Here is an 11,167-nt window from a genome sequence, read left to right on the forward strand (position 1 = left end):
CCCTCACCTCCACACGGCCCTCACCTCCACACATCCCTCACCTCCACACATCCCTCACCTCCACATATCCCTCACTTCCACAGGGCCCTCACCTCCACACATCCCTCACCTCCACATGGCCCTCACCTCCACAAATGCACTAGAATTCTCTACCCACACACACCCATTGCTAGCCTGTATCCTCTGGAATATTCTTTCAGTAGATGTTTCCATGGTTCCCTCCACGTCACGAAGATATCTACTGCATGAACTGTCTACGTGACATTTCCCCTCACCCTGCTTTGTTCCCTTATTTTTTTATATTTATCAGAATAAAACCAAACCCATTGTCATCCAGTAGGTTTTGACCTAATACCAGTCTGCAGGACGGGGCAGAATCCCTGCAGCATTTCTGAAGCTGTGATCTTTGGAAGCACATTGCCACATCACTCTTCTGCAAGCCGTTGCTGAATTTGAACTTCTGATCTTAGGGTTAGCGGCCAAATGCCTTAACCACATTATTGTTGTTTGAGTACCATCAAGTGGAAACCGACCCATAGCTCATGCTCCAGCGTGTTGTCAGATGGTGTGAATCAGACAGGAGGCTTTGGGTTGGCAGTGCAGTTCCTTACCACTAGGCCATCAAAGCTCCCTAATTTCATTTTTCTTCTCACAACTGTGTTAGATTTGTGGACAACTGTGCAGACAGTACCGAGTTCCTATACATTCTTTTCCCATTGCTTTCTTTTTCTCTGTAACATTTATCTGCAATCTCTCATCTGCCTAACAGGTTTATTATTTCCACCTGCATCTTGCCATCTTTCTAGAATCCGTCCGTCATCACTCTTCTCTGTCATGCCTTGTCCGCTCTCTGGCCTATCTCTTGAAATCAATCCTTTTTCCACCCAGGCAGCTCTGTGGCTTGGTTACCACAGGATTATGCTGCTAAATCCCAAGGCCACGTCTCCTGGTGGTTCAAGTCCAACATCAGCAGGACTGCTGTGAGTCAGTTCTTAGCAGCATGAAACAACAGCTCACCTCTACCAGTCTCTCTTGTCTGTGTTTCTACCTCTGTGTTCCTAGAGATCTATCAAATGTCATGAATTTGGAAACATGCATACTTTGATTATGTTTCTGTTGTTACGGACCGTTGGGTCAGACCAACCCATAGCTGACCCCCCAGGGGTTTTTCATAAACAATTAATCTCAAGAGAGGACATTGCCCATCCTTCTCCCACGGAGCAGCTGGTGATTCCAACCATGTACCATTGAGTTGCCAGTGCAACTCCTCATCGCTAAGACATGTTGCTAGGAAAGAGATTTCATGCTTGTAAAATGTGGGGGGTCAGCGAAGGAGAGGAGGACCTCTAAAGAGATGGATTAGCGTGATGACTGCAGCAATGGGCTCGAGAGTGTCAGAGATGGTGAGGCTGGCACCGGATCGGGCAGGATTCAGGTCTGTTGTTTGTCGGTCACTATGAGTCATAATTTACAGCCCTAACAACAGACCTATCATCTATCCGTAGACTATTTCCATACCTTTGCCCGTTCCTAGCGGCCTAGCTCTATTGTCTCTGTGTATCTGTCTGTCTGTCCCTGTCTCCACTGATTGTCTTTCTCCCACCACAATATGACATGTGTCATGTGACTTGGGTCCTCTGCTCCTGGAGCATCCTGGACGCACATGGTCAGTGAGGTGATGCACAGCGGGTGCTGGTTATTGGGGGCCAGTTTGGCCATCTGGCCATCACCGAGGTGAGCACACCTTTGTGTCCCTGTATTTTTCGAAGGTCAGTTATGAGTGCAGGAAAAGCCAGCCTGTCAGCATCCGGGGTCTGAGACAGGGACTGGGGCCATGTCACACTAACTGCTCAGTGTGGGGTCCCGCCCTTCCTCAGCTGAAACATGCTCTATCAGCCTCTATCTCTTCACCACACACTAGTCTTTCCTGCGAGGGGGCAAGCTGAGGTGACTAGTTAAGTGACCCGCCTGGCCTGTGGGGAGGCGGAGGTCTGGGTCCGCGAGGACACGGGCCTGATTATGACACTGGCCACAGTGTTGAGCCTGTTGTTACCAGGCCACGCGCGGACATCGTGAGAGGCGGCCTGAGTGTTCTTGGGGCGCCTTCTCCTGTGCTGTCACTTCATTGCTTAGCGGGTGCCCATGGGGGGGGAGCTGCTGCCGGCCTCCCAGCAGACAGGAAAGATCACGGCCAGGACAGCCGTTGGCTGGGACCTCCCTGCACAGCCCACAAAGCTCAGTGTCCAGCACTCGGGCTCCTCCGCCTGCTGTCCTGCCCCGGGCCCATGTATCAGCGTCTGCTGTGAACTCATGGTCCACTGCTCTCCTTCCTGGAGCCAGGCCTGAGTGTACCCTTGGAGGACACTTGAGATGAGGTGGATTGGGGGGCCAGGACCCCACCTCCACTTCAGCTGCTGTGATCTGGGGGTGTGTCCTGGGGATGCCCTGCTGCCTCCCTTTCATGGGGTGAAGGGTGCTGAAGCACTGTCCCTAAGGGCCTTGGAGAGGATGCAGGAAAGCGGACAGGACACCATACTGGGGGCATGGAGGATAAGTGAGTGGACTGGGCAGTGTGCGGGACTCAGAGAGGTGAGATTTCGGTTGGTTCTCTACCCTCTTCCCCGTTTCCTTCTGAAGCTGGTCTGTGGCCAGGCAGCCCGGCTGAGGCTCAGAGTGGACACTGCCTGTCCCTCCCTGGGAGGCCTTCCAACAAGAAACTCCTCTGTGGGCTCTGAGCAGGTCCTGGCCAGAGAGGGCGGGGTTGCCTGGAAGATGCCTTAGAAATGTAGGTCACATGCAGCAGGGCAGCAGCATGGGAGCCCAGCACCCCACACAGATGGGGCACAAGCACCAGGCCATGGGGCTCAGCCCTGGCCACTCCAGCTCCACTGGGCTGTTTGTTCCCGAGTGACGGAGTAGGGACCTTGTGGAGGACAGTCCCCCCTGGGGACACGAGTGGCTCTGTGGATGTTTCTGACCGCAAACATCATGGGCCCATCCACAGAAGTGGCCATCTGGCTCTGTGTCCTGCTGTACCCCACCCAGCCCACCCTTCACCGGTTAAGACAGACTCAGAGAGAGGATGCAGGGTGTTTATTGAGGGAGAGAACCAGGCTCAGGGGCGAAGTCCACGGAGCAGGACGAGTGGCCGTCCATGGTCTTCAGCCGCTGTAAGGTCTCGACAAGGTGAGGATGAGGAAGGGCTGGGCTCCTACAACACTCGCGAACCTGGAGGGGGGGGTGAGTGGTGCCCTTGAATCTGAGAACCGGTGGACCACACAGGCCTCAACAAGGGCGAGGCTGTCCTTGTGCAGTCGGAACTCTGGCCCGTCACAGCCTCAGCTTGGAGGGGCTGCCACCCCTCAACAGCCTCCCCACCTCCCCAGCCCCTGCAGAGGGCCGAGAGAGGCCTTGACGGGAGCCTGGACATGGAAAATGGCTACATAACAAAGGCCGGCCCGAGGAGCTAGAAGCCAGCCAGCCTGGCTTTCTGGGGCCACAGGGTCCAGGCCTCCACGTGCAGGGTCAGCCCCTGTGCACTGCCTGCAGGGGAGGGGCAGGAGCCTTACCCAGGAGCTGGAACAGCGGTGACACCTACGCACGACACTTCTCTGCAGGGGAAAGCAGAGCTGGCATCAGGGGATGTGGGTCCTGGTGGTCTTGGAGTGGAGCACAGGACCCCTAGTGGCTCTCTGCATCCCTCCTACCACCTCCAGGGCACACTGGGGACTGGGGACTGGTCAGCAGTGGGTGGAAGCTGAGGCCCAGGTCCCCTCGGATGGGGTCAGGCCTGTCCTGAGGGGCTGGGTCGAGGCTGACACTCACCCTCCTTCCCGATCAGGTCAAGGAAGATGCTCATGTGCACTGGGAGCTTGTTGAGAACCTGGTGGAACTTTCCCATGACCTGTGTGTCCATCTCCAAGGTCCTGGCTGTGGGGGAGGCCGGTCAGAGCTGGCCAGGCTGCCTCCTCAGGCCGGGGTCAGGCCAGGCCAGCAGCAGTTTCCGCAGCTCACCCATTCTCCAGCCACTGGCCTTTGAAAGCCACTCCCCCTCGGGGCTCTTCTTAGGACAAGGACGCCCCTGACCAGTGGCTGTCCACTCATCTCAGCACCCCACACTCACAGAGCTGGCCTCACCCTGAATGCCACCTTCCGCCCGGTCACAATCCAGGCCCCTCCCCTCTACCTCTTGGGCCTGTCCCCATGTCAGTAACTGCCTGTCCCTCAGTATATCTGCTTCCAGACACCTGACCGTGACAGCGGCCAGACCAGCCAGCACGTGGACGCACCCAGATACTGGCACATCATACTCTGCTCCTCAGTGGCCGTGGGAGTCTTCAGACAGAAGAAGAGGTAGCTGTTGTAGTTTGTATCCAGCACAATGATGTCCTTCAGACCCAGGTCTGCAAAGGAACCGGCCGGAGACCATCGTCCATGGCCGCCCCCCAGGTCCCATGGACACTGCTGCTGTCCACTCTCCTCCTCCAGAGGGAGGAGAAAGTGCAGTGGGGATCCAGGCCTGCCCACCCTCCATTACCATCGCCCATGTGGGGAGTCAGGCCGGATGCCAGGCCAGCAGGCATCGCCTGCTCTGAGGCTCCAGGAGACAGTGACCCCAGGGCACTCACAGTCCACAGTGAACACAGCAGGGTCCTCGGTCTTCTGGGCAATGATGGTCATCTCCACGCAGGCGTCATTAACCCTGGAATACAAGAATTGAGGTCATTCATGAGCCGCAGTCTGGACTGGAGTAGGTAGGCCCGAGGCGCAAATGGCCCTGGCACCGAGGTGGCCAGACAGTACGTGCACCAGGCTGCAGACAGTAGGGTCAGCTGGAACCAGCTGGGCACTGAGGTGAACTGGCCCAGGCCTCGTGGGGCTTTGATGCGGGACTTCCATGCTTCCCCGCTCCAAGTTCTGCGGCCCCTCAACAGCAGAACAGCAAGGATTCATCTGAGGAAAGCCCACTGCCTGGACCCCACTGTCTGGCCTCCTGCTGGCCTGACCCCAGACAATCTGTGCCCACTCCTCAGGGCACTCTGCACCAGCTGACATTCCTGTCGATGCTTGTCTGGAACCGGTGCCCACAGACTCGTGCCAGCCCTAGCCCCGGCTGCCCAGGCACACCCACCTCTTGTGCAGGATGATCTCCATGTTGCCGTCAGCAGTGGGCTGGAGCTTCTGGACGTACAGTCTCAGAGAGGCGCTCTCCGTCTCCAGGAGGGCCGCTTTGTTGGCCGCCATTGCCATGGTGTACCAGATGCCCTCCACCTGAGGAGGACCAGGGGCTGCTGGAGGACACCCTTCCTGCCTCCTCAGTGAGCACCCACCCCGTCCAATGACACAGAGTAGCCCCCGGCCCAGGTCTCCCAGAGGCAGTGGAAGTTCCATGGGTCACGGTTCGAGGCTGAGGCCTCCTGCTCTTGGCCGTGAGGACGGCCAGGCCTCATTCCTCACTCCCAGGCCCGTTAGTGAGCTCACGGCCCTCAAGCCAGTTCTGACTCTCTCTCCAGGTGATTCCAGGCTTGACAGGGGGAGCCTGCCCACCTCTCCCTGTGGGTTTGAACCGCCTGGGTCGTACGGCCCCCTGGCTAGGCATTCACCTCGCTCCAGACACACCACTAGAGTTCCAGGGGATGTGCTTGGTGGGGGTCATCGCACTGCCTACGCTCCCAGCGACCCTGTGAACAGACCTAAAGCCTGCTCGTCTGTTGTACTTGAGCCCATGGTTACAGTCCCTGTGTCCGTCTGTCTTGAGAAGTCAGCATGCTCAATATAGAGATCAGGAGAAAAGAAGAAGGCCCGAAGCGAGACAGAGCGACGGACGGGGCCGCAGCGTGGTTGAGCCCAGCGGAGAGGTGAAGTTAGCTCAGGACTGGGCCGGGCGCCATCCTCTTGTCCACTGAACTGCTGTGGGTCAGAGCTGCCTCCGCGACTCCTGTCAACGGGCCTCTTCCAGCCCCTGGGCTGAGGGCACTTGCATGTTCACAGCAATTGCACAACACTAACTCGGGGGCTGTGTGAGGTAACTTCATAGATGAATCTACTCTCAAAACAAGCAAGCCCATGCGGAGGGCCGAGTGGTCAGAGTGGGGCAAGCCCCCAGCCCCGTGGGAAGAGGTGACAGCCCTGTGTGTCAGCACGCCTGGGCCCTGCTGTCAGTTACCGCTGGTGGATCCGTGTGTGAGGACACGGTTGTCTGAGCCAACACTCCTTCTCAGTGTTGTGTGAAGGCCTGTTGTAGGCGTCACTGTCATCTTCAGGTAGGTGGGCCTGCATATATGGCAGGCCTGCTCCAGTTCACCCTGAGCCCCTGGTAAAAGGGGCTCCCGCTGTGGAGACCAGTGCTGTCGCTGAGACTCCAGACGCTGCTATCTGTGGGTTTGTCCTAGTGGCCCCCACAGTCGCTGAAGCCAATTTCTCGAAATCTCTGCCACTGTCCAGCTCCGCATCCCAACATAGACACTGCCGTCCCCAGCCTGGCCCTCCGCTCTTGCCCTGACTGATGACCAAACCCATCCGTCTGTGCTGACCCAGAGTGACCCGTCGGCCTGAGCAGAGCTGACTGGTACCGTGCAGGTTATGGAAGCAGGGTGCCTTGTCCTCCCCAAATCAGCCCATGGCTTCCACCTGGCAGCCTCTGGTTCACAGGTGAGCGTTTAACCCCGTACCAGCAGCAGCCCTTTCTCTTCCTTATTGTGGTTTTAAGGAAAGTTTGCCGAAAGCTCGGGTTTTCTTTCATTCACTGCTGTGCGTTTCCCCTAGTCCACGCTGTAGTGCACCCCTTGTTCTGGACTGTTGTCATACACATGCCTTTCAGACTGTTCCTCCCTCATCGGTCCAAACGCAGACGTTATGTTGAGTGAAATATCTCAGTCAAAAAAGGACAAATGCGGAGCTCTGGTGGCCTAGTGGCAAGAAGCTACACTGCAATCCCAAAGGTTCAAATCCACCAGATGCTCTGCTGGAGAAGGAGGAACCATCTCCTCCTGTACCAGTCAAATCTGATTTGACGGTACACACACACACAAAACCCCAACAGAAAGGACAAGTGCTGCACAACACCCCTGTTATAAAATAGGACTGTCAGGGAGGTTGGGAAGAGAACAGAAAGAGTGGGACAGCAGCCCTTCCTGACAGCTGCTGAGGACAGACCTGGCCACTGACACCAGGCGTCCTTTGGAATTCCTAGGCCCTGGGCTTTCCCGGCCTCTTCAACCCCACCACATCCATCTCTACCCTTCCATACCTTGGCGGGATCCAAGTCCTGCTGGATTTGGGGGATAACAGTTGCCTGGATGCCACAGATGAGGGCAAGGCCCAGGGTGAGCAGAAGACCCTTCATGGTGGTGGTGGTGTGGTGGTGGTGGTGGTGGCTCAGAGCTCCAGAGAGTGTGAAGGTAGAGGAACTCGACTTGGAGCCTTATATTGGAGGAGAACAGGGTGGACCTCCAGACCGAGACATTCTGGGCCCCAGCCACCACGCGATTCTCTGAATCTTTGCTTTATTTGGCAGATCAGAAAGAACTGTGTCTTCCAGGACAGCATGGGGCCTTCTGGGTAGTGCACCTGTCACAGCAGGAAGCTTCCTGTGTCCTCCAGTCTGGTCAGTTCTTGGTAGAGGCACAAATGGGAGGGGTGTGGAACTGACGCTGAACTGGCCTTTAGGGTCATGTCACCTCCTGGTGAGGCCCTTGGTCCTGCACCAAGGTGAGGAGGTCTCTCCTGGGTCTGCCACAGGCCTGGTTCAGTGTCCACAGTATAAACATTGTTCTCATGGAGCCACCTGATTGGTCCCCACACCCCAAGTGCACACCTGGACCTGAGCAGAGCCAGCCCTGTGGTGGTCTGGTTTGGGTGGTACTGGTGTCCCCGAGGACACTAACCTTTAGATCTTCCTGTTGTGAAGTGTCAGGGCCAACCCTACCCCCACCTAGGACAGAGGACAGTCTATGTTCAGCACAACCTCTGCCACTTGTCACTGAACACCACTTGGGAAGTCACTAGTGTCATTACCAGGCTCAAGTCTTCCCTGAAGAACGGGAAATGTGACCGATGGCCCCCAGAGGAGCATATATGGAGTGCAGACCCTGAGAGGACACAGCTCACCTTTGCCTGACAAAAACCATGTGGGCTTGGCCAGCTGCTTACAGAGGAGACTGGAAGAGGAGAATGTTTTCTAAATCACTTTTTCTGTCAAATCACACAGGTGGGGACTCCCAAGAGCAAAGGGAGCTACTGCCGGCGAGGCCTGTAACGGCCAGACTTAGACAGGCAGCCCCGGCGGGACGGCCGCTCAGACAGGCAGCCCTGGTGGAGTAGGGGCTGTGGTGCTCATTGAGGTTCTTGGGGGTTTTGGGTTTTTTTTTCCTTGGGGGTTTTGAACCACAAGCCCAATCCATCCACTTGTGGGGAGCCCGCATCTCCAGTTGCAGGGCGTGAGGTCTTCTGTTCCTATGTGTACTAGAGACGAGTCTTAGTCAGACCTGTGCAAGTGGTCCTCGCAGAGAAGGACCCCGTATGCCCCCTGCTCCCATGCAAGACAACTCCAAGGGGGCCAGGTCACCCGGCACAGTCCTGCCAGCTCAGATCACAGTGAATCAGGATGTCCTCAAGTCTGGTCTGCAGCCATGTCTCCAAAGGCCCCATCATCATTGATTAGGACTCATCTGCCCATGACGACAGGTGAGCCTCGGCCTGTCCTGCGCGTCCCCATGGCCTCTGTCATGCTTGTGCCCATTGTGGCTGTCACCACGTCAATCCATCGCATTGATGGTCTTCCTCTTTTGCCCATGGAAACTGGCAAAGGCTGTGTCTGTGAGGCGGTCAGCCCAGGCAACTGCGGCCCCAGGAGGCACCCAGCACCCTGCTCTGTGACCAGGCACAGCAGTTGCCCAGGGCTCTTGACCCCTCTGAGGGTTGCCTCAAGGCCAGTCTTAAGGATTCCAATTGTTAAAGTCTGTGTAGATGAATGGTTGGGTGATAAGTGAGAAACTGAATTATATCCTCCCACTTTCCAGGGGACTAGTCTCGACCTCTATCACGGTCCCTTGCAGAGTAGCAAGAATAAGATGCAAGGTTCCAAGAATTTGCCTTTTCTTTTCCCACTGAGAGTTGCCAAGCTTGGCTTAGAGCTCAGGGCCGAGGAGATCAGCCAGAAGCACCTCATCCATGGAATACCACTGCCCTCTCCTTTTCTCTCCATGTCCTGGTGTTGAATCCACACCTGGTGTTGACCCCAGTGGCTGCCAGGTTCTACCGGCCGCACAATGGCATCTTTGTGTTTCATTGGCTCCATTTTTTGCCTCCCTCTGGGACTTCCCAGTAACCCCAAATTAAGGAAGAGGGTAAAAGCCAGATCTGATAATCAACTACCCAGGGGACAGAATGGACAAGCACCTGCTCACCTCGGGGCTGGCGGCTGTCACCTGCTTCAAGGTGGTGCTGATGAGTGAATAAGCACCATGCGAGTCAAAAGTGGAACACAGAGTCCTGACCGCTTGTCCCTGCTTCCCCCTCCTTCCGTGTACCGGGGTGACCTGATGCACCAAGGACAAGCCAGGCGGAGGACATGTTCAGAGGCTTTGGCCATGTTTTAGGATGATCAGAACAGCCCTTCCCCTCCTGGGAGCTTGATGTCTTTGTTGTGAGAAGAGACAAATGGCAGGACAACCCTCGAGTGATGGAAGAAATTAAAACCAAAATTGCAGAATATTTGGAATATAAAATTGAAAACAGGAGAACACAAGGGATTCAGCTAAAGCTGTGCTCAGAGGAAAATCTGTAGCCCTAAAAAGTTATAACACAAAAAGATGAAATTAATCAGGCATTGTTGCTATTATGTACCATCAGGCCAACTCACAGCAACCCTATGAATCACAGCGATCTCGTATATCTTTCATCAGCTCTGAAATACTTGCCCATTTTTGCCCACAGCCCATCTGGTTAAGCATCTTCCTCCCTTATACTTATCTCTACCAGTACAATGTCTATTTCTAAGGACCAACCCCTCCTAACAACATGGTCCATGTCTGTAAGACACGGTTTCACCAGCCTGGCCTCCAAGGGTCACTTGATTGCACTTCCTCCAAGACAGAATTGGCCGTCCAGAGGATGTTCCATGCTCTCCTCCAGCACCACAACTCAAAAGCATTGACTCTTGTCTTCTGTCATCCTTAGTCATTGTCCAGCTCTCAGATGCACAGCAAGTGACCCACGGTTTGGATTAGACTTTAACGCTTTGCAGAGTTCTCTGACAGTAGATTTTCCCTGCAAGGTGTCTTTTGATTTCTGTTGTTGTTGTTGCGTATCGTCAGATCAGATCTGACTGGCCATGCCTCCTGCTTACACACCTAGCTGCCCTAGTTCTGGTGGGGTGACCACATGGGAAGGACACTGAGTCCAGACCAGGGAACCTCAGCTGTGAAGGTTCTGGTAGCTACCACCTTGCTGTCTTGTCACCGTCACAACCAGAATCCTCCAGGTGACTTGTACTGACTGCCCTCTTGTTCCACAGAGCCTTGTCTGTTCCCAGGAGGCTGCCCCACCTGCACCAGCCCCAGACTGGGCTCTTGTCCTCCTCCCGCCTCACCTAGGCCCCCACTTGCCCCACCCTCCACCCCACACTCCACACCTCACAGCAGGAAGCATCCTGGAGCCTGGGGCACTTGGCACTTGACCCCTTTACCCAGAAGTCCCTCAAAGTCATCACTCCTTCATATTCCTGACCTTGTCGTTAGTACTGTAGCAGATACCAGGCCTGCCCTGACCCGTGGTGACCACAAGTCAGCAGAATCTGACGGTCAAAACCCACAGGGTTGTCATCAACTATGTCCCAGAAGTAGATGGTCAGCCCTTCCTTCCAAGTGTCCCAGGCACCCTTTCCCTGACGCTAGACCTCATGGACGTGGCCTGGGGGAGGGTGCAGCACCCTATAACTGAGCAGGCCTGCTGCACGGCCCTCAGAGGCACGGCAGCGTCCCTACCGTGTTCTTGCTGACTCCCAAATCCAGCAGTGGGGGCTCCGGGTGGATGGCAGGATGGGGGCAGCAGGGAGCACAGGGTGGGTTCTGGCAGAGTGAGTGCAAGTCCAGGACAAGGAAGAGGAGAGGCACAGCAGGGTCAAAGGGTTTATCCCTCATTCTGGGGGCAAGTGAGGAGAGGAGGG

At 55.8% G+C, this 11,167-nt stretch overlaps 1 protein-coding gene across 1 annotated transcript in view; it reads right to left on the reverse strand.

Annotated features, from left to right (window-relative positions):
* Window positions 1-3,466: 3,466 nt before the first annotated feature.
* The window catches only part of LOC102850418 (beta-lactoglobulin-2-like), a 13,053-nt gene continuing 5,352 nt past the window's right edge, over window positions 3,467-11,167 (reverse strand). The window contains exons 4-9 of the mRNA XM_006900643.1: window positions 7,250-7,422; window positions 5,132-5,271; window positions 4,629-4,702; window positions 4,290-4,403; window positions 3,826-3,930; window positions 3,467-3,543 (exon numbers count right to left, since the gene is read on the reverse strand). Of these exons, the coding sequence (XP_006900705.1) occupies window positions 3,467-3,543; window positions 3,826-3,930; window positions 4,290-4,403; window positions 4,629-4,702; window positions 5,132-5,271; window positions 7,250-7,422 (683 nt within the window). The remainder of the gene's footprint in view (window positions 3,544-3,825; window positions 3,931-4,289; window positions 4,404-4,628; window positions 4,703-5,131; window positions 5,272-7,249; window positions 7,423-11,167) is intronic.

Source organism: Elephantulus edwardii, unplaced genomic scaffold (genome assembly GCF_000299155.1).
Source record: "Elephantulus edwardii isolate Elephantulus edwardi_28Jun2011 unplaced genomic scaffold, EleEdw1.0 scaffold00289, whole genome shotgun sequence".
Classification (NCBI taxonomy): domain Eukaryota; kingdom Metazoa; phylum Chordata; class Mammalia; order Macroscelidea; family Macroscelididae; genus Elephantulus; species Elephantulus edwardii.